We start from the raw sequence: 22,536 nt of genomic DNA, 5'->3' as shown, positions 1-22,536 counted from the left end.
AGTCTTCTTCCATTTTATTCTACTCCATCAACTCTGTGATCAAGACATTCTAGCCTATTTGATATTCCTCACAGTAAAGGATGAAATTATGGCTGAGACTGAATGTATAATTAATTTAGGTCACCAAGGATTTTATTTACAAAAAACCTAATGAAAAACCCAAATAATAAATTACCCAAGTCAGGTGCTAAATTTTATGGTGATTTAATTGATATAGTGGAGAAGATTAAGAAGAAGGGAGAAGGAAAGGGTGAAGGATTTCTCCCCCCATCTGGCTGATACTGGGCGGGAAGATTAGAAGATCTAGAAAGTAAGGGTTTGGAGTGTGATGGAGGAAGGAATCAACCTGAACTCCAAAAGGGGCTCAGCTGAGATGCCTGAACCTGAATCAGGTCAAGGACAAAACTCACCACCAAAATGCAGACAAATAACTGCCACTACTGCCAAGATGTCGGAATGCATAGCAAGCTGCCAGCCAGAGTTGCATCTCCAGGGAAAGCAAAAGGGACAGGACATGACGTGCCTTATATGGATGTTTTTACATCACTTTTATGCATCTCATCTGTACCAATGAGGACTTAGCTTGACTTAGGAGAGCCCAGAGATCTGTCCTTTTTTCTGCACATGTCTGTTGAAGGCCATCTCCTTAGATAATTAAATCTTGAGTTTGATTCAGACCTTCAAAATCTTGTTAAACTAAGAAGAGAGGAGAAATGTAGAATTTCCAAGACCTGATTCTGTTATTCCAAGTATCTCTATTGTTATTGATCAGGAAATAGCTAAATCAAATCTTCTAAAGAATGGTTTGATTAGGGTGGAATAGTTTTAAAATTCACATCACACAGGACACTATTTCTTGTTTCTTAACTTTGAAGCCTATGCCTGAATGTTTCTTTCCCCTTTCTCTGCCTCTTGGAATCCTAAATTGTTTTTTTTTTCCCTACAATCAGCTTGAGTACCACCACCTACATGATGCCTTTCTGGATCCTCATCTATCTGCTATTGCCCTCCCTTCCAAATCTCCTTATATTTAGTTTGTGTATTTTCTACATATACTTAGATGTGTGTGTGGTCAGATCTGGTAGAGTATAATCTTCTTTCTTTTTAAATCATTACCTTCTGCCTTAGAATTTATTCTAAGTATTGGTTCCAAGGCAGAGAAGTAAGAAGGGGAAGGAAACTGAGATTAAGTGTGTTGCCCAGGGTTACATAGATAGGAAATGTCTGAGGTCAGATTTGAACCCAGGACTTCCTGTCTCCAGATCTGTCTCTCTCTATTGAGCCACCTAACTATCATAGAGTATAATTTTCTTGAGGGTAAAGATTGTTCAATTGCTATCTTTGTATCTCTAGCATTTAGCAGTATGCCTGGCACATAAGCTCAAAGGTTGCTGAATTGAATTAATTATGAAACAATAAACACAGAAATTTGACTCAAAAAAATTTGTTAAAAAAGAATCTTAGTATTGTCAAGTTTATACTTGAATGTTAAAAAAAACATACAATACAAATCTGTATTTTATTGATTGAGAAAGAGACAGACATAGTTTATTAAAGCTTATTTGTCTAGAGATTCTTCTTTGCCCTTCCCCATAGTGTGGTCTACTAATAACAATCACTTCAGATATAATAAAAATCAGCTTATATTTATCTGGATATAAAACTCATTATAAAATATTTACAGAAAATGAAAAAAATTTAAGAGTAAGAAATGCCAGTTCACCAGGTAGCTGTGAAATAGAGGAGGGAGAGGAAATGGTGAGCAAATAAATTTGCCCAATTCCAGGGCAGCACCAAATTCTGTCAAGGCACTTTTAAAACAGACCAATGAGTTAATGTCCAAATGATCACGATTACTATTCAGTTCCAGGGAGTAGAGCCCTGCCATTGCAATTACCTCTTGGCTGGCACTCATCTACACATCCTGCTGTTTTTACCCCATGCCATGTTCTCTAGCAGCTCAAAATTTGCCCTAGCTTCCACTTCTCATGATTCTTCAATCCCTCCTTCCAGTTGAGGAAAAAACCCCTTTATTGGCCCCTTTGCTGATAAAAAGCTACAATATAATATGGAAAATACACCTAAAAGGCATGGAAATATATAGGAAACTAACACTCCAATTCTATCCCATTACCAATGATATTTGGTATGGGGATTTTACCTGAAATTATCCTTCCTTCCCTTTATCATTTTTATTTTAAAAAATTTCCCCAAAATTTTTAGTTTTATCAGTTACATGTAGAAACAACTTTTGACAATTATTTTTTTATATTTTAAAATTCAGATTTTTCTCCCTCTCTATCCTCCCCCAAAACACTGAATAGTCAGATATATGTTATACTTGTACTTTCATGTAATACATATTTCTATATTGCTCATGTCATGATAGAAGACACACATCACACATACAATCTCATGACAGAAATATAGTTGAACATGGAGTGCTTGATCTGCACTCAGACTCCAACAGTTTTTTTGGCTATGGATAGTAATTCCATCATGAGTCTCTTGTGGTTATCATGGAGACTTGCTTTGTTGATAATAACAGTCCTTTGTAGTTGATTGTCATATCATATTTCTGTTATTGTATACATTGTTCTCCTTATTCTTCTCACTTCACTTTGCATTATTTCATACAAATCTTTTCAGGTTTTTCTGAAATCACCCTGTTCATTTTTCCTTATGGCTCAATAGTATTTCATTACAACCATATACCATTGTTTATTCATTTCCCAAGTGATGGACAAACCTTCAATATCTAATTTTTGACACTTAAAAAAACTGCTTATTCTAATAAAGAGTTCAACCAATTGCTATGTAAATATAAAATATACGTTAAAATTTGGATTAACATTTCTGAGATAAGATATGGAATGAAAATTATAAATGTGTAAACATAAAGGGTCATGAGATCTTTTATATAGAATTAGCAGGTCTAGACCTCTAAGGTTCTTCTTGGGGGAGGAGTTTCCATTTTATATTTGTATCCAGTTCCTCTTCAAAATCTCCCAGCTCCTGTTCCTTTGACAACTCTAGGAAGACCTTTATGGGGAAATTGGGGAGGAAAGAGAGGAAAGAGAGAGCAATTTAGTTTCTCTACCACCCATTTAATGAGAAGAGTTCAGAGAATAACAACAAAGATATTATCATTATGGCTAGCAATTGCAAAATGATTTAAGGCTTGCAAAGCACATTATAAACAATATTTTTATCTCATACGACTTACCTATGTAACTGGTACCCATAGTTCATCCTGCTATTTATCTGAATTATGCTATTATGAAAAGCCTCTTAGTAGTAGATGTGTAATTTGTAATCAGGAAAACTTGGGTTTAAATTTTGCCTCCAGCACTAACTGTATAACTATGAGCAAGGCACTTAATTTTTTGAACCTCAATTTTCTTATCTATTAAATGGGGATGATAACATTCCCAGGATCTACCTCTTGGATTCTTCCAAGGCTCAAGTTAAATAACACTTTAGAAACCTTAAAGTATAATAAGAATGCTAGCTATCATCATGTAAGCAAAGAGCTTTGCAAATATTAACATGCTTATGAGTGTCAGTTTTATTATTATTTTCTTCTACTTTTTATTCTCCCTTGATCTGGACAAAAATCATGATAATTTAAAGAGAGATTGGCTGTGATAAAAAAGAGTAGCAGAGCTACTTCTTACATTCATGTCTTCCTCTTTCTAGTGCTTACAGTTACTGACCATAAAAAGTCTCCCTATGTCCCTTTTTTTGTTTCTTCCATGACTTTCCAGAGCAAAAACAAACAAGCAAACAAAAATCTGGGAGTGTAATCTCCAGGAGATTTGCAGATTATTGGTCAGACTATTCCACAAGAGTGAAGCATTTGATGGCTTCTGTAAGTTGTACTTAACTGTATTCAATAAACCTTATGGTCATAGAAAAATGGATTTTATGTGACAAATAAATTAGTGAATAATACAAGCATGTAAGTAAATATATAACATATACACATATAATATTCTTATATACATCCATGAGGAAATAAATTAAATGAGTATATACATGCATGAATGGATGTATAATTGAACAAATATAAATAAGTGAATGAATGAATAATGAATGAAAGAAAGAATCAGAGAAAGAAGAAAAAAGAAAAATATATAAATGTTAGGTTTAATTTGAAAGCTTTTCAGAACTAGATGGCTGCAGGGCAAAAAAATTTCCTATAACTCTTCAATAATTCAAATCTACATTTCATGTTATGCCAAAATAATTCAAACTTGGGTGATTAAGAGTTCCATCTTGTTCATTCATCTGAAGAGATATAGTTTGGTGAAGCAGGCAGCAGATATGGGGTGACCAGAAAGTATCTTTTGTATAATAGGGGAGGGAGTATCTCTATCTCATTGATTGATTAATAAAACAAAAGCATGCTTGTCTGTGATCTTAGGGTAAGAAGAATATTCACCAAACTAGTCACACATAGTTACATGGCAGGGCAGCTAGGTTGCACAGAGGATGGAGCATGGGGCCTGGAGTCAGGAATATCTGGTCTCAGATACTAGCTGTATGCAAATCACTTAACCCTGTCTGACTGATATGTAAGATGACCTAGAGAAAGATATGGCAAATCACTGCATATTTTTGTCAAGAAAATTCTAAATGGGATCATGAAGAATTGGATATAAAGGGTAGCTGGATGATTCAGTAGATTGAGAGTCAGACCTAGAGACAGAAGGTCCTGGGTTCAAATTTGGCCTCAGACATTTCCCAGCTGTGTGTCCCTGAGCTAGTCACTTAACCCCCATTGCCTAGCCCTTACCACTCTACTGCCTTGGAGCCAATACACAGTATTATATACATAGTAAGGGTCTAAAAAAAAAGAATTGGATATAAACGAAAAGACTAAACAACAACAGTTGCATATCAAATAGAAAGTCTTTAAGAAAATAATAAATGTTGTGCTTTGGAAACAATATCTAGTACTGATTCTAAGACACATTAAAGGCTTAAAAATAATATTTAAAAAAAGGAAAAAAAGAAAATATCACACCTGTTCCAAAGTGGACTGAGAGAGACTGTATTCCTCCAGGTTGAAAGTATGCTTAGCTGAACAGGAATGAATTTATGTTAGTAGTTCAAATAGTTTGTATCTAAGTATTTTCCCCCCCAAGTCAGAATCTAGTACCAATAACTACAAATAAACAATATGTCTTAAAATCAAAAGATAAAACAAAAGTCACTATATATATATATATATATACATAAAGTAACCTAGGTAACTTTTGACATTCAAAATAGCTAATTAAAATATATATTATTCAGTTTTTTATGTGTACAACACTGAACTAGACCACCCTTGAGAAATTGTTTAACTCAGCAATAAGAAAGACAAATCCTTCAAGTCATGCAAGGAATGGGTTGTTTCCTCAAAAAATTGTTGCACTGATTCTATTTGGGAGGTTGTCATTGCTCTGTTGAAACCCATTTTTTCCTTTTCTTTTTAGTTTTTTAAGTTTCATGAAGAAACATTTTTGATAGTAGTTTGACATTTTAAAATTCAGATTTTTCTCCCTCCTTTAGTCTCTACACTAAGGTGGTGAATAATTTGTTGCAATATGTTATACCTGTATTTTCATGTAATATATATTTTCATATTGCTTATGCCATTACAGAAGACATATCACACATACAATAGAAATCTCATGAAGGAAATATAGTAGAAGATGTCATGCTTTGATCTATACTCAGATTTCAACATTCCTTCTTTGATTATGGGTAGCATTTTCATCCTTAGTCCTTTGGGGTTATCTTGGAAATATTTTTTGCTGATAATGGTTTGGTCTTTCACAGTTGATCATTTTATAATATTTCAATTACTGTATACACTATTTTCCTGGTTCTTCTCACTTCCTTTTGCATCAGTTCATATAAGCTTTTCCAGAGTTTTCTGAACTCACCCTCTTCATTGTTCCTTATGGCACAAAAGTATTCCATTACAACCATATACTCAACTTGTTCATTCAATCCTCAAGTGATGGACACCTTTAAGTGTTGCTAAAAATATTTTGGTACAGGTAGGTCCTTTCCCCTTATCTCTGATTCTTTGAAATATAGTCCCAGTAGCGGTATTGCCAGGTCAAGGATATGCATTGTTTTGTGGCCTTTTGAGCCTAGTTCCATATTGCTCTCCAGAATGATTGTATCAGTTCACAGTAACACCAACAAATATATTAGTGTAGCAATTTTCCCACATCCTCTCTAACACTTATTTTCCTTTTTGATTATGTTATTCAATCTGGTAGTATGAGATGACATTTCAAAGTTCTTTTAATTTGTGTTTCTCTATTCAATAGTGATTTGGAGCATTTTTTCATATGACTATGGGTAGTTTTAATTTCTTCCCCCGAGAACTGCTTGTTCATATCCTTTGACCATTTTTTTGATGGAGAAATGCTTTGTATTATTGTAAATTTGACTCAGTTCTCTTTGTATTTGAGAAGTGAGACTTTTGTGAGAAGCACTTGCTTTAAAATTTTTTATTATCCTCCTAATCTTGATTGCATTGGTTTTATTTGTACAACCACTTTTTAACTTAATGTAGTCAAAATGACTTCATTTTACATGTTGTTCTCTTTATCTATTTTGGTCATAAATTCTTGCCTTATCCAAAAGGCTGACAGGTAAACTTTTCTATGATTCACTAATTTGTTTATGGTGTCAACCTTTATTACCAGATCAAGTATCTATTTTGACTTTCTTCTAGTGTATGATGTGAGATGTTGGTGCATGCCTAAACTCTGCCATACTTCTTTCCAGTTTTCCCAGCATATTTTTCCAAATCGTGAGTTCTTTTCCCAAAATTGGGGTCTTGTGGTTTATTGAATACTAAGTTGTTATGGACATTAAATGCCATTGATCTACCATTACATTTCTTAGCCAGTACTAGATTGTTCTGATAATTGCTTTATAGTATAGTTTGTTATCTGGAACAACCAGGCCTCCTTTCTAGTTTTATAAAATAATTTTTGGATAGTTTTATTCATTCAATGAATATGTAAATTAATTTAAGTAGAATTGCCATTTTCACTATATTGGCTCAGCCTATATATAAGCAGTTAATATTTTTCCAATTGTTTAGGTCTGACTTTATTTGTGTGAAGAATTGTAATTGGGTTCATATAGTTGCTGGGTTTGTTTTGGTAAGTATATCGAAAGTATTTTATATTGTCTATAGTTTTTTTTTAAAGGAATTCCCTCTTCTATCTCTGACCTTTGGATTTTGTTGGTGGTAAATAGAAATGCTGATGACTTATGTGGGTTCATTTTGTATTCTGTGATTTTGATGGCATTGTTAATTGTTTCTATTAGTTTTTTTTGTTCATTCTTTAGGATTCTCTAGATATACCATCATATTATCTGCAAAGAGTGTTAACTACATTTCTTCATTGCCTATTATAATATCTTCAATTTCTTTTTCTGCTTATTGTTATACTATCTCTAGTACAGTATTAAATAAGAGTAGTGATAATGGGTGTCCTTGATTTACACCTGATCTTTTGGGAAAGGCTTTTAGTTTCTCCTATTACAGATGTTTGCTGATAGTTTTAGATAGATACCATTTCTCACGTTGAGTAAGGTTCCCTTTATTCCAACGTTTCTAATTTTTTCAAAATAAGGAATGAGCTCTGTATCTTGTCAAATGTTTTTCCTGAATCTATTAAAATATTCATGTGATTTCTGTTGGTTTTGATATTGATATGGTCAATGATGCTGATAGTTTTCCTAATTTTGAACCATCCTTGTATTTCTGGTGTAGGATTCTTATCATATAAGGCTGTAATCTTCTTGCTAGCATTTTATTTTAAAAAATTTGCAACAATGTTAATTAATGAGACAGGTCTATAGTTTTCTTTCTCTGTTTTAGCTCTTTCTTGTTTAGGTATCAGTACCATATTTGTGCCAGAAAAAGAATTTGGAAGGATTTTCTCTTCCCTTCTTTTTTTAAATAATTTATGTGGAATTGGAGTTAGTTGTTCTGAATCAATCTGCTCCTGGGACCTTTTTTTTAGGGAGTTCTTTGATTTTTTAAAAATAATTTCTTTTTTCTAATGAGGTTGTTAATCTGAATAGTTTATATTTTTGCAAATATTCATCTATTTCGCTTACACTGTCAGATTAATTGGGCAAAATAACTCCCAATCATTGACTTAATTCTTTATTGGTAGTTGTTTCACCCTTTTCATTTTTGATGCTGGCAATTTGATTTTCTTTCCTTTTTAATCAAATTAAACAATGGTTAATTTATTTAATTTATTTTTTTCATAAAGCCAGCTTTGTTTTATTTATTAGTTCAATGGCTTTCTTACTTTCAATTTTATTCATCTCTTCCTTCATTTTCAGGATTTCCATTTTGTTATTTAATTGGGGATTTTTAATTTGTTTTTTTTTAATTGCATGTCCAATTAATTGATTTGATCTTTCTCTATTTGCTGATGTAAGCATATATAAATATAAATTTCCCCCAAAATATCACTTTGGCTGCATCCCATACATTTTGGTATGTTGTCTCCTCATTGTTATTTATTGACTCTAATTGGTAATTGTTTCTTTAAGCAAATCATTTTGAAAATGATCACTCTTACCTGCTTCTAATTTAGAAAACGCCTGAGAAAGAGGATGCACATCTTCTACAGGCAATTTATAGACCATCAAGGAGGAATACCTGGTGGGAGAAAATAGGAATTTTTTTTCTTTTTAGACATAAGCTAGGTAGAATATGACAAAATGTTTTTAAAAATAGCAATAGCTATAAGAAATAATAGAATTTTAGCAAAACTATTTGGTCTTGTTGACAAAGTAACTTTAATTTAAAGATAACTCATCTATTATTTTATGTATTTGCTCTTCACATCTCCCTTTCTAAATACAGTCTGCCTCTGTTTCTTTGTCCTCTTCCTCCAGAGAATGGACTATGTTTGTTACTTTTAAGGTCTCAAGAATTTAGCACAATTCCTTGTACTTTGTATGTTCTTATTGAATATTTTGAACTTTATTCACACAGCTACAAACTCAATGTCTTTGTAGGACTTATAGATTAATAAAATTACTCCCTCAATACATAATATCTCATCTTCTATGTCACCTCTCCCTTGTTTCCTTCTTTCCCTTATAGTCTGAATTGCCAGTTTAACATATAAAACTAAAGAATAGGATTCTTATTGAGTGTAGGAAAATTTTAGAATATTTTTATTTGATTTCAATAATAATATGACAAGAACTACACAGGATTAGAAGCCATAGATGATTCAGAAACTTCATCAATTTAAGACATCAGAAGTGATCAGAAATCAGATCAAACTGACTTAAGAGAGTTGATTATTATATATTCACTATGAACATTTGCATCTAATAAATCATTTTAATTAGGACTTGATCTATCATTTCATTGATTATCTTATACTTAAGAAAGTGATAGATAAAATGTCAATTATGTGAATTAAATGGACATTTCCCTTCATAAGCAGCCAACTGTTTAATATTTACCAATACACCAAGGGAATGCTTCAGTGATATCATGGATCATAGAATTGCTAATTCAGAATTTGAAGAGAATTCAGAGTACTAATTTGCTCAAATATTGGAGAATTCAAAAATAAATCCTTTTATGACTGAAAAAATGATGTAGTAGTTTTTCTAGTTCCTACTAATTCTCTAAGAACAATGCAAAAAATATGTATCAGATACAATGCAATTAATTACATCTGAATACTTAAGGGAAGAGAGAGAGCTGAGAGATGGAGAGAGAGACAGATAGACAGACAGACAGACAGGCAGAGAGGCAGAGAGGGAGACAGAGAGGCAGAAAGACAGAGAGAGAGCACCTTAGCAAGGTAAAATTCTTCTGAATTAACACTAAGTAGAACTAATCCTTGAAGCCCTTATTCGTCATTCCACTCCCACCATCCTCCATGCTCCTGGAAAAGATGCACATACCAACCCATGGCATCCCCCCAGGTTTCATATTGGCATCCCTACTTGCTGCACGGACTTTGTCAGCACATCTTTTTTTTTGTGCAAAAAAAAAGTCTTATTTTATTTGGGGATCAACTTACTGCCACCTTCACACTATAGCATAACATATATAGTCATGTGGAGGTAGGGAGTATTGGAAATATATTTCCTTTGGCCTATGGCAATTCCTGGGTTAGGGAACTCCAAATATATGAAATGCCTATCTCTCAATCCTGCAAAAAAGGAACTGCCATAAATTCTACCTAGATAGGTAAGGAAAGGAGGAAAACTAAAAGAGAAACTCAGACAGGGTATCAGTGTGCATTATTCCACGGTGTCTGAAGGAAAGAGATCTGATACTCAGTTCCAGTCATGTTATCCAACAGGCTATTTAGTGTAGGGACTAATTCTAATGAAACCTAAACCTTCCAGTTTGGAAAAAAAGAGGAGTAGATTTTCAGTGCAGGTGAAGTGGTAAGTTCACCAGAATTGGAAGGGGAGTCAGAAAGTGATGGATAAATATAAAGAAAAAAATGCTGAAACACAAAAGTTTTTAGGAAGAAAGCTCAATTAAAATCCAGGGCAGAAATAACAATTCAATAGAGAGGATCCTAAAACTAGAAGGAATACTTAATACTTAACCCCCTCAAAGAGTTATAAAGTTCTCTTAACAAATATTACCAGATAAAGAAAATTAACAGATGAAATAAAAAATTCATGAAATATAAAGAATGCATAAAATAATAAGGAATTACAAAATGTGTCTTTTTCAAAATATTTCAAAAGTGAAATTAAATCCATAAGAAATTAAGAATAAATGTCAGAATGTAAACTCTCAGTACAATAATAAAAACTTATTTAGCAGATTCAGAAAAAGTTACATATATGGTTGAGAGTTTCTTTAAAAAAAGTCTAAGATACTAAGAGATGTGAAATGTGAAGATTCTGAAGTGGAGGAAATCTTGTAGAATAAAAGCCTATGACCCCTATAGAAGCTGAAATCAGTTTACATTGGATTTAGGGGGCATATATAGAACTTAAGTACCATGAATGTGCCCAAAGAACATGATAAATTAAGAAAATTGAACATCATAATAAAATAAAACATGAAAACTCAGAACTTTTGGATAAAGAATAATCAATCAAAAGCATCCAAATTGATTCAAAGAAAAAGCAAAGCAAAACAAAAAAATAATAAAATACTTCAAAGTTCAAGACATATGGTAGCAAAATGTAACTATTTTAATGACAACAAATTCTTTAATAATGCAGAATAACGCCCTTCAATTTATTTTTGAAAGGAAATTTTAAAAATAAGATTATTCCTTATCTACTAGAAAGTCTAGAAGGGAAGGAAACAATATATTTAAAAAAGCAAAGGAGCTCAAGCTGCCCAAAATTATGTACTCTGAAAACTTTAGCTTAGTCATCAAGAATAAAGATGAAGAAGTAAAAAAAAAAAGAATTTACGACTTTCCTTCCAAAAATATCTCAGATGTGAGCAGAATATTCAATTTTCAAATATCTCAAAGAACAGAAATATAAGAAAATAAGTATAATTACCAAGGAAAAGAAGATGTAATGAGAAAAGGACTATGAGGTTTTTTTTTTAATAGAAAGTAAATGACTGATAGAGTAAAATAAATAGAAACAAAGAAATACCATCAGGACATATATAAGCAGAATGTAAATTGGACAATTGACAATAGAGGAACAGAATTGAAATACCTTAGACTAAAGCCTTATTCCCATCACAAGTGAATTAATGTATTCTGTGGGACAAAATTACTGTGTGAGAGGATCTATAATTGCTAGGGAGGTGGAAGTCAGAAGGGAAATGACTGTGTGACCCTGGGCAAGTCACTTAATCCCCATTGTCTAACCCTTACCACTCTTCTGCCTGGGAACCAATACCTAGTATTGATTCTAAGTTGGAAGGTAAGGTTAAAAAAATCCAAAAAGTGCTAATGAATAAGGGAAGAGAAAACTATAGAAAAGGGAAAAGGGGGAAAAAAACCTATAAGTATAATAAAAGAATAAAAGGAAAGGGGTGGGAGAAGAGATTTTGACCTATTCTATATTTGGTGCATCCAGTTTCTCTTCTTTAATTCTCTTCTAATTCTCTGCAATCTGATTTCTAATCATATCATTCAACAGACTTTGCTCTCTTCAAAGTGATTAGTGTCCCATTCACTGTCAATATGAATTGTCTTTTCCCACTCATCCCCATTCTGAAACATTTTATAATATTCAACACTATTGAATGATATTATTCTGTGTACTCTCCTCCCTAGATTTTCTTGATACTGTTCTCTTTTGGTTTGCCTTCTATTTCTCCTACAGCTACTTTTCCATTTCTTCTGTATATCTTAATCCATGTCACCCAAGGGTCCATACTAATTTCTCTTTGTTTTCTCTATATTCTCTCAATTTGTTATCTTAGTTCTACTGAGTTCAGTTACAATCTCTAGTCAGATGATTCATATCTATTTATCCAAATCTTGAATGCCTTTCTTGAATGCCATACCTGTATCACCAAATGCCTAGTCAACATTCCAAAGTATATATCTTATAGACATCATTAGTTCAGCATGCTTGAAACAGAACTAATTATCTTTTCTAAACCAATCCTCTTCTCCAAAGCTATTACTGTCTACAGTACCAGCATCCTTCTAGTCACTGAGGTACTGCCTTGGTTTCATCCTGATGGTTTTACTCTCACTCTCCCCATACTGAATTTTATTTAAAATATTAAACATTTATTTATATTTAAAATTCTCTCAGGTATAATCCCTTATTACTACAATTCAGGACCTCCTCACCTCTTGGAAATTCTTTCCCCAATTTAACCTTTCTTACATGCAACAAGCCAAGGTGATTTTTCCTAAACCACAGGACTGACCATACTGTTCCCTAATTTATTAAGTTCTAATAACTCCCTATTATTTTTAATAAAAAATTATTAATGAGGAATCCATAGAACCCAAAGGGTTTATGGATATACTTCAGTAGTTTGATGAAATTGGATGGTAAAATACTTATTATAATACATTTTTTTAACCCTTATCTTCTGTCTTGGAGCCAATACTAAGTATTGGCTCCAAGGTAGAAGAGTGGTATGGGCTAGGCAATGGGGGTCAAGTGACTTGCCCAGGGTCACATAGCTGAGAAGTGTCTGAGGCCACATTTGAACCTAGGACCTCCTGTCTCTAGGCCTAGCTCTCAATCCACTGAGATACCCAGCTGCCCCCTTATAATACATTTTTTAAATCCTTTACATTTAATTTTTTTATTTAAAAACATCATTCTGCACAAGTCCAAGATGGAAGATTATAGTCAGCAACTCAGTTGAATTCTCTTAACTTCCCTTCCAAACAACTTTAAAATAATGTTTCAAATCAAAATTTCTAGCAGCAAAGCCAACAAAAGATTAGGGTTTGGCATTTTTATGGTATAAGAAAACTTAGGAGATCAGCAGGAAAAGTTTCTAATTCTGAGGTGGAGACCTTAGTGCAGGTACACCTGTGTACACATTACCACAGTAAAAGCTGCAGAAATAGCAGCAGCTTCAGGAACTATCAGCTTAGTGTTAGTAAGGGGGTGGAAACTGATAAGAAATAGATTACAGAGGATCCTTTCTTAGCACGAGGTACAAAAGTCATATCTAGTATCCCTAACTAGTTCTAGGGCAAAGCACAGTGCTTGTGTTGGATCACAAATGAGCAGGATCTCAGTTATAAAGCAGAGAGCTAGTGCTTGTAGTTGCAGGGGATCAAGGGCCTTTCCTAGGTAGAGCAGCAAATCAGTCATCATAGCTCTCTTGGGATCATGCAAAACTTTGAGAATCCCAAAACTAGCTCTGAGAACAGCAGCATAAAAAAAAGCTAAAGCTTGGCATAGTGCCTCTTCACCTCCAGGTGAAAAGAGCTCAAATTTAACTTAAAATTCAAACTCTAGAAATAGGATAGAAAAATACACAAGCAACAACAAAAACAACTGACATCAAAAGTTACTCTTATGGCAGAGAAGACTAAAGCATTAACTCAGAATTAGAAAAGAATGTGAAAATAGCTACATACAAAGTTTAAAAGAAAAATCCTGATTGAATGTAATGCAAATAACAATTCCTGAAAGTGTTAAAGAAAGAGATGAGTGGGAGAGGAAATTTTTAAGGGGGAATGAGAGTGATTCAAGAAAATTATGAAAAGAGATTCAACAGCTTGGTAAAAGAGGCATAAAGAAATATGGAAGAAAACAACACTTTAAAAAACATAGTTTACTTAATGATAAAAGAGGAACAAAATTAATTGAAGAGAAAAACTTGTGAAGATTAAATTTAACTCACCCTTGATTGTGAAAATGAAATTAATTAACTCTCCCCTGACTGTGAAAATTAAATTAACTCCCCTGCCCATTTTTTAGATTTAATCACCAAAAGTGTAAACATGCTACTTATGGTTGAGTGGGGAGATATACCCATTTTTTAGATCTAATCGCCAAAAGTATAAACATCCTACTTAATCATTAAGTGGGGAGGTCTGTGACCCATGTGTGCAATAGTGGGTGATGAATCAGAATCAAACTGCCTGTTCTGCGGACCATCTTAAGCAAATCTTCAACTGTGATTGGTAGACGTAAAATTAAGGGAAGGCACAGGTGGTGATGCAAAAGAAAGTGTCTTTAAAAGGGAGTTACAACTTCCTGAGTGGATTTCAAGTTGGACTTTGGCTTCTGCTGGAGTTCTGAGTTTGAGTTGAAGGCTGAAGAAGAATCTGTTGACTGGACGTGAGATCACCCTGTTCCTGGTGAGACTGACCTTCAATCTCTCCCTTTGGACTGAGATGTGGTCAGTGAAAAAGCTGACTCCTTTCCTGAGTTTTCTGAAGAGGCTAGCCTCAGGAGAGACCTGCCTCTTGAGAGAGAGGTCCTCAGCTTTTCCGAGGCCTTTCTGGGTAAGGACTAACTCTCCCTGCCTCGGTTGAACCAGGGGTCAGGAGTAAATTACTTAGTGCTTAGGCTAGGTATCTTACCCTATCCTCTCTGATTTTCTTACTTCACCCATTCTATATTTTGTAAATAAATTGTAAATAAATCTCTTTGGAATAAATTAAATTCCTGGAGACCCTATTCTAAAATAATCCAATCCAAGCTTTTTAAAAAAATGGCCCCTTTTCTCCCCTTATAAACTATAGAAAATAGAAAAAGTACAGAAATTAAATATCTGATAATTAACATATCATAAAATATAGTAATTAACATGATATAATTATGTATATCAATATAGTAAATCCTTAAAATTAGAAATGGGCTAGTGAATTAGTAAAATTTAGAATTGGGCTAATGAGACAATAAATGCATTAGACATCAAGAAACATCAGAAAGAAGTAAAAAAACTGAAAGAAATAGAAGAAAATATAAAATATCTTTAGAAAAGGAACTGACCTGGAAAAGAGATTGAAGAGAGATAATTTAAGAGTTATTGAATTAAATAAATGCCATGATCAAAGAAAGAGCCTAGACATCATATTTCAAGAAAATGTCAACTGGCCTAATATTTTAGGTATAGAGGGTAAAACAGAAATGGAAAGAATTCACCAATCACTTCACAAAAGAGATTGAAAACTCCCAGGAGTTTTACAGCCAAATCCCAGAGGTCTCACATCAAAGAGAAAATACCTCAATAGTAAGAAATAAATAGTCTAAGAGCCAGGATCACTCAGGATTTGCTGGTTTTCCAAATTAAAGGAACAGGGTTCTTGAATGATGATATTTCAGAAGATCAAAGAGCTAGGATTATAACCAAGAATTACTAAAGTATAACTGAATATAATCTGTTAAGGGAAAATATATAAATACTTTATCTATTCTTAATGAAAATATCTAGTAAATATCTTTATGTAATGAAATAGAGGGATTTCAAGCATTCCTGATGAAAAGACAAGAACTGAATAGAAAATCTGACATTCAAACATATGACTCAAAAGAAGAAAAAAAAAGGAATCCACAAAATAGTAACTGTAAGGGATTCAATGTTTACATTCCTAAGAGAAATGATACATATAACTACTAAGTACTTTATTATTATGAGGACACTTAAAATGAATTTACATAGCCAGAGAACATGGGTGTACATCAATTATGTTGGGACTATTTCCAAAAAATAATGAGTGAAAAAGAAGGACAAACAAACTGGGTAAAGGGGAAAAAGGAGAGTTAAAAGTGGGGATTTTTCTTTACATAAAAGAGGCATGCAAGAAAGAGCTTTTATGTTGGATGAGAAAATGGGGGTGTTTGAACCTCACTTTCACTGTAATTGGTTCAAAGAGGAAAGTTATCCATATTCAGTTATATATTAAACTCTAACTTACCTAAGAGAGAAAAATGAGGCCAAGGAAAGGGCATGATAAAAGGGAGGGAAAATTAAGGGAGGAAATGGTTGAAAGCAATAAAAACTTTTGAAGAAAGTGGAATGGTGGGGGAAACATTGTTGGAAAATCATAACTATGAATATGAATGCCATGACCTCAGTCATAAAATAGAGGCAAATGATAGTAGGATAAACCAAAATCCAACAATGTGTTGTTTACAAGATAAACACTCGAAATAAACAAAAAAAACCACATAAACATGGTTAAAATAAAGGATTGGAGTACAATCTGTTATCCGTTAGTTGAAGTAAAAAGGGCAGGGATAGTAATCATGATTCCAGACTAAGCAAAAGCAAAAACAGACCTAAGGAACAGAGATAATCAGGGAAACTATATTTTGTTAAAGTTACCATAAATAATGAAGTGATATCAAAATTTTCTACAGCAAGTTTTTCTCATAAAGACCTAATTTTTCAAATTTATGATTATTCCTGAAGAACATGAGAGTAGTGGTCAAGAAGGAATTATATAATTTTGAAGTGACCATTGTTCTATTTGTTGAAATGGCATGTAATCAAAACTATGTTTTTCACATATGTGGCTCTTTTCTTATTCAAGATTATAATAAATGTTAATTCAAATTTTCTCAAAGTAGAGAAATGACTGGACTGTGTCATTTTGGACATTTCTTTCTTTAAGATAGAAGTACTTGGATTTGAAATAATATTAAATTAATTTATTAAAATTCTGGCATATTTGTGCTTAAAATGCATACTTATGCTTAAGAAGCATTATTTTTTCCCCTTTGACACACTATGAAGCAAGAAAAACTGAAGAGAAGAGTGAATTTACTTTTTCCACCATAGGAAATAGCTTTCCCTACCTGTCTTGCCGTGCTGCCCTTGGAAAAAGTTTCAGGATCTCTTCATGGAGATGTCTTACTTGTCCAGATTCCTTCACTTTTATTTCCAGTAAATAATCTTTGCCAAACTTGCTTTTTAGATGTTGAATGGAACCAATGCATCTGGATTTGAGGAAGTGGGGAGAGAGAGAGAGAGAGAGAAAGAGAGAGTAAAAAACACATTTCTTACCTAACTTATTGTTCTTCTTTGTTCTGTGAATGGTTGAGATGAGTCCTCATCTTTGGACTAGGAGTATTAGATCTAAGTCATTGAGGTCAGTAGAATGTCAGAGAGATCTCTTTTTGTTATGTCTTTGCTTATAATTTTATAAAATTCCTTAGCTTCAGTCTTGGAATCAATACTCTGTATTGGTTCTGAGGCAAAAAAACAGTAAGGGCTAGGCATTCAGGGTTAAGCAACTTGTCTAGGTTCAAATTGTTAGGAAGAGTTTGAGGTCAAATTTGAAATCAGGATATCCCAATACTAGGTCTGACTCTCAATCCATTGAGCCATTTATTTGCCCTCGCTTTTAAAATTTTAATGGGACATTCACCCACCGTAGCTTTCCTGATACCATGATGGCCACTCGGTCACAAAGAGCTTCAGCCTCTGCCATGTAATGTGTGGTGAGGATAGCCCCACTTTCCTTCTTCTTAAAGATTGCTCGAATAGTCTGCCTAAAGTGAAGTTAAGAAAATATGTGCAATTAGGAGCACACCAATGTTTCTATAAAACTTAACAAAGCAAATTGGAATGATCACAGAAAACACTTGCCTAAACAATTCACATCAAACAAAGGGGAGAGCAATTCTGGAGAGGACAAATTGTGGGATAGGAAAGAATCCAAAAGGATATAGATGTATGAATTGAAGGAATTAGATTGAAGAAAATATGATGAAAGAGGGTAGTTTCTCTAAAAAGAAGGTAGAAGTTGAGAGTATAAAAAGAGAGAAGCACTGAATTAATTTTAAGGAATGAAAATAAACTTATAAAATGGAAAACTGGAGGAAAATTGCAAAATCCTTGGAGATTTGTTGGGACTGTGAATTAGTTATTTTATTGGGCTATTTTATTCTGGAGTGAGGTCAAGGTCAGAAACATCAGAGAAAACATTTATGCTAAATAGGTTTCCATAGGGCAGAGCAGTTAGAATGAATTGGGAAATAGAGCTTTTTAAATGGTTAATTTTCATAGTATGAAGTAGAAGCTCAAAATCTAAACAGACTCTGTTTGGTCTTGAGTTTTCTTATACTCTTCCTTACCATATTTGTTGCTGCCCTTCTGGGTCCATGCCAGTTGATGGTTCATCCAGAAGTATAACAGCTGGATTTCCCAAGATACTCAAAGCAAAGCACAGCTAAAATTCAGAGAAACATAATTAGTGACTATCCTCATCATAGCAAGGCTTAGAAGAATGCCAAGCATATGACGTACCTTTCGAGTTATGCCTGTTGACAGTTCCTTGATTGGAACTTTCATGTAGTCCTGAAGTTTGAGAGCATCCTTTAATCTGATAGAAAACACATTGATTGGAGAAATGACAATTAAAACAACTCTGAGGTTCTACTTCACACCCATAAGATTAGCCAAGATGTCAAAAAAATGTGGGAAGGATTGTAGGAAAATAAGCCACTAATGAATTGTTGTTGGTGCTGTGTGTGAATCTTAAAACTGCTCAGACTCTACTTCAGAAGATTTGATTAAGCTATTCCCCATTTTTAACAATGGAGGTTCTTGGTCAGGAATGTATTGCAAACTTTTAAAATTACTCAACCCTACTCAGACAGTGCCTTAGGGGAAGATAAAGTTGAAAACTCCTGATTGAACAATGAAAAGTCCCCAACTCATACTTATAGTAAAGCTAGAACTTTAAGCTAGGTCTGTTTTTAGATCTAATACAAAAAGGGTGCTCAGTACTTATAAAGGTTAAATTAGTACCTAAAAGGTCAAGCAACTTACAAAAGGCAAGCTTAACAAAAGAGGTGTGAAGTACTCAGTCGATTTTATCTAACCAGAGAAGGTGAGAACAAAAGAAGATGATAACTAAGAATGGGCAGTCCTGGGAAAAAGCGTCTACTGTGATTGGAAGATGTGAAAATTTAGGGGAGGTGACATAAGAGAAATTTTCTTTAAAAGGAAGGGGGAAAAAGTGATTTGAGTTTGTTGGAGTTCATAGTTGGTGTTCAGAGTTGGAATTGGAATTAGTGGGAGTTAGTTGGAGTTTAGAGTTTTTAGATTGGAAGTTAGATGGAGTTGGAGTTCGCAGGTTTGGAGCTTGCTTGAAGACGATCTTGTGGTGAGTGGTAAAGACTGACTTGCTCTCCCTTGGGCTCAAGCCTAGGCCCTTTCTACTGTTTTCTCTTTTTCTCTCTTTCCTTCCCTTAATTCCTTCATTTGTATTAATTAAAATCTCCATGAAACCCAGCTGACTTCAGTACTTTCATATTTGGGAATTTTTTAGATTTTAAATCAAGACACTAAAAATTATCTTTACAGTTTGGCCAAAACCTTTACAGTTTTGGCAATTCACAGTCTTGGCAAATCACATTTTCATGGTTACATGTGGATGGATTCAGCTATTCTTGGGCAGCAATTTTAAATTATAAGAAAGGTCATTGAAGAGTGCATATACCCTTTGGCTTAGCAATATCACCCTTAGATTTCTATCTCAATGAGTTAAAAGAAGAAAAAAAGTGCCCATATATACAACAATGTTTAGATTGAGTAGGAGACCATCAATTGGGGAATGACTGAACAAATTATGGCATTTATGAGATGTTATCATAAGAAATAATATAAGGAATGACAAAAATGTATGATTTCAGAGAAACCTGGGATTTGTGTGAACAATGTAAAGTAAGCAGAATCATAAAATTTTTTACGATAATAAGATCATTGTAAAGACATATAACTTTGAAGATCTTGGAAACTGATCAATTCACTGATCAATAATGAAGCATGCTACCCACCTCCTGACAGGGAGATCAGATAATGGACTCAAGATGGAGAAATAAACATGCATTTTAGATATGTTCAATGTGGAAATTTCTTTTGTTTTCCTATGCATATTTGTTACAGGGTTCTTTTTCAGTGTGTGGATAGGAGAGAAACTAAATGCTTGTTATTGAAATTAAATTTTAAAGGAATAAAACACTCTCAATCAGCTGTTTGGTGAATGGTGGATATTGGAAGAATGTACCCAGAAAAGGGCATAAGAATAATATAGAAGACTTAGAAATTATCATTCTGAACATCTCAACTCTAGCCATTATGAAGTAATTTAGGAAAAAGAGAGGAGTTCCAGTGCCTCCTGGGAAAGACACTTGGCATCCTAATTTACTGTTTAATATAAAAAGTATTCATTTTATTTTGATCAATTAACATCATATTTCAAAATTTGTTTCCTATTAAGTTTTTAAAAAATAACAATCAATGAACTGGGACACAATAAAATGGGACCATTCTCAGATTGATCACTTATGACTGATCTGACCTTGGAGACCTAATCTGAAATCCTCATGCTTGTTTTTGTGTAGAAAGCAGCACTATCATGTTCTCACCCCTATCCCAAAGCAATAACTAAGTGAACATTAGGTATGGATAGAATATCATTCCTTCCTGTACTTAATAGTATTCTTATTTTTTAAGAAGGCAGATAAGTTTTGTGCCAGTTAATTTTGCACACCCAACACAAATACCTCTCTACCCTCACCCTTGTCACAGCTCTGCCCTCTTTTCCCCCAGAAAATTGTTAGCTTCGTTTTTTACTATACCTTGATATAGTGACCATGGCATCTCCCTTCTTCATCCCTTTCACTGCAGCATAGATCTCCAGATGTTCTCTCACTGTAAAGTTTTGCCATAGTGAATTCTCCTGAGCACAGTACCCAAGGATATTGGTTGCATTAATATTTCTTTGCTGACTTGTTTTGCTTCCTTTCAGAACCACCTATTAAAAAATCTACATTTAAATTTGCCATATGTTTTTTTAATTTCAAAATTTACAAAACCAAATAAAACAAGCATTTCCATATTACATTACATACTAGATTTTTCAGAAATGAAATCACAAATCTTTTGCATGTTTAGCTTAGTCTTTTCTATATCTACATAATAAATCCCATCCCAAAGTACCATTATGGGCTTGGAGAAAGCTCTTATGCCTGCTATCCAATATCACTCTAGGTAAGTGAAGAGATATTCATCAGTTTATCCATAAAGGATTGACTTTTCTGCCATAATAATTTTTGCACATGAGTTACAATATTATACTGAACTTGAGATCAGCATTATTCACATATGTATATGTATGTGTATGTATGTATGTGTATATATATATTTTTTTTTGGGGGGGGGGCCAGTTGCAATAGCTTTTCAAATGGTTCTCATGTCTCTAGTCCTTTCCCTTTCCAGTCCATTCTCTACCTGACTTCCACTGATATTCCTGGAATAAGGGTATGACCATGTCACTCTACTATTCAAGATTCTTCAATGGTTCTCTATTGTCTCAAATATAAAAAAATGCAGTCTTCTCTTTGTGGTTTTGAAAAAGCTCTTCACTTTCCAGTTCTGTTGTCTTTCCAGGCTGATTTCACATTGTTACTCCCTAAGAACTTTGTTCCAATCAAAAACGTTGTTAACTACTCCATATATATAACTATCTCTTGGAATCTGTAGATCCCTACAAAACATTAGCTTTTGTTGCTTTCTACATGGAGTCTTTCCTTCTTTATTCTCCTACTTGTTGATATTGTTTTTCTTGTTTCCCTCCACCCCACTATGATCTTGTATTTGCTTAACATAGGAATATATAAGATACATTTTACATTTGCTTATCAGTGTGTATGCAGTTTTTTGCCTTTGTAGAATATAAGCTTCCTAAGGGCAGGGACTGTTGCATTTTTGTCTTTCTATCCTTACTATATGTGACTAGCCCATAATACAGAAAAAGAATGATAAATATTTTTCAGATTAAATTCAGAGACCAAATATATCTTTTAAACACACGTGTTGAAAAAAATGTATTTCTTATTGTAATTTGGATTAAAAGAACATCTAAAAAGTAGATATAGAAGAGCAAAAAGGATAGCAGAATAAATTCATGAGAATTGGTATGAACAAAAGCAGAGAAGATATTTGCAGAGAAACACTACTCTCGGCATCCTTCTCTGTCAAGTGCCTCAGGCTTCTCTCTTCTGTCCCTCATTCCAAAAGAGTGTTTCAGAGATTCTGGTATTTGGCTTCTTATATAAGCTTCTCCATTTCCCTGTTTGAGT

At 33.6% G+C, this 22,536-nt stretch overlaps 1 protein-coding gene across 4 annotated transcripts in view; it reads right to left on the bottom strand.

The window, feature by feature from the left end:
* Positions 1–1,500: 1,500 nt before the first annotated feature.
* Positions 1,501–22,536, bottom strand: part of LOC100029133 (ABC-type organic anion transporter ABCA8-like) — a 118,179-nt gene continuing 97,143 nt past the window's right edge. For all 4 annotated transcript variants that reach the window (XM_056817241.1, XM_056817240.1, XM_056817242.1 and 1 more), the window contains 8 exons: positions 21,034–21,209; positions 18,695–18,770; positions 18,523–18,617; positions 17,818–17,937; positions 17,242–17,382; positions 8,622–8,701; positions 5,030–5,085; positions 1,501–3,042 (listed from right to left, as the gene is read on the bottom strand). In XM_056817241.1, coding sequence (XP_056673219.1) covers positions 2,944–3,042; positions 5,030–5,085; positions 8,622–8,701; positions 17,242–17,382; positions 17,818–17,937; positions 18,523–18,617; positions 18,695–18,770; positions 21,034–21,209 — 843 coding nt within the window. In that variant the 3' untranslated portion in view covers positions 1,501–2,943. The remainder of the gene's footprint in view (positions 3,043–5,029; positions 5,086–8,621; positions 8,702–17,241; positions 17,383–17,817; positions 17,938–18,522; positions 18,618–18,694; positions 18,771–21,033; positions 21,210–22,536) is intronic.

This window comes from Monodelphis domestica, chromosome 2 (assembly GCF_027887165.1).
Source record: "Monodelphis domestica isolate mMonDom1 chromosome 2, mMonDom1.pri, whole genome shotgun sequence".
NCBI classification, from domain to species: Eukaryota; Metazoa; Chordata; class Mammalia; order Didelphimorphia; family Didelphidae; genus Monodelphis; species Monodelphis domestica.
The sequence above is the reverse complement of the archived record's forward strand: the minus strand, read 5'-3'. Positions and strand labels throughout refer to the sequence as shown.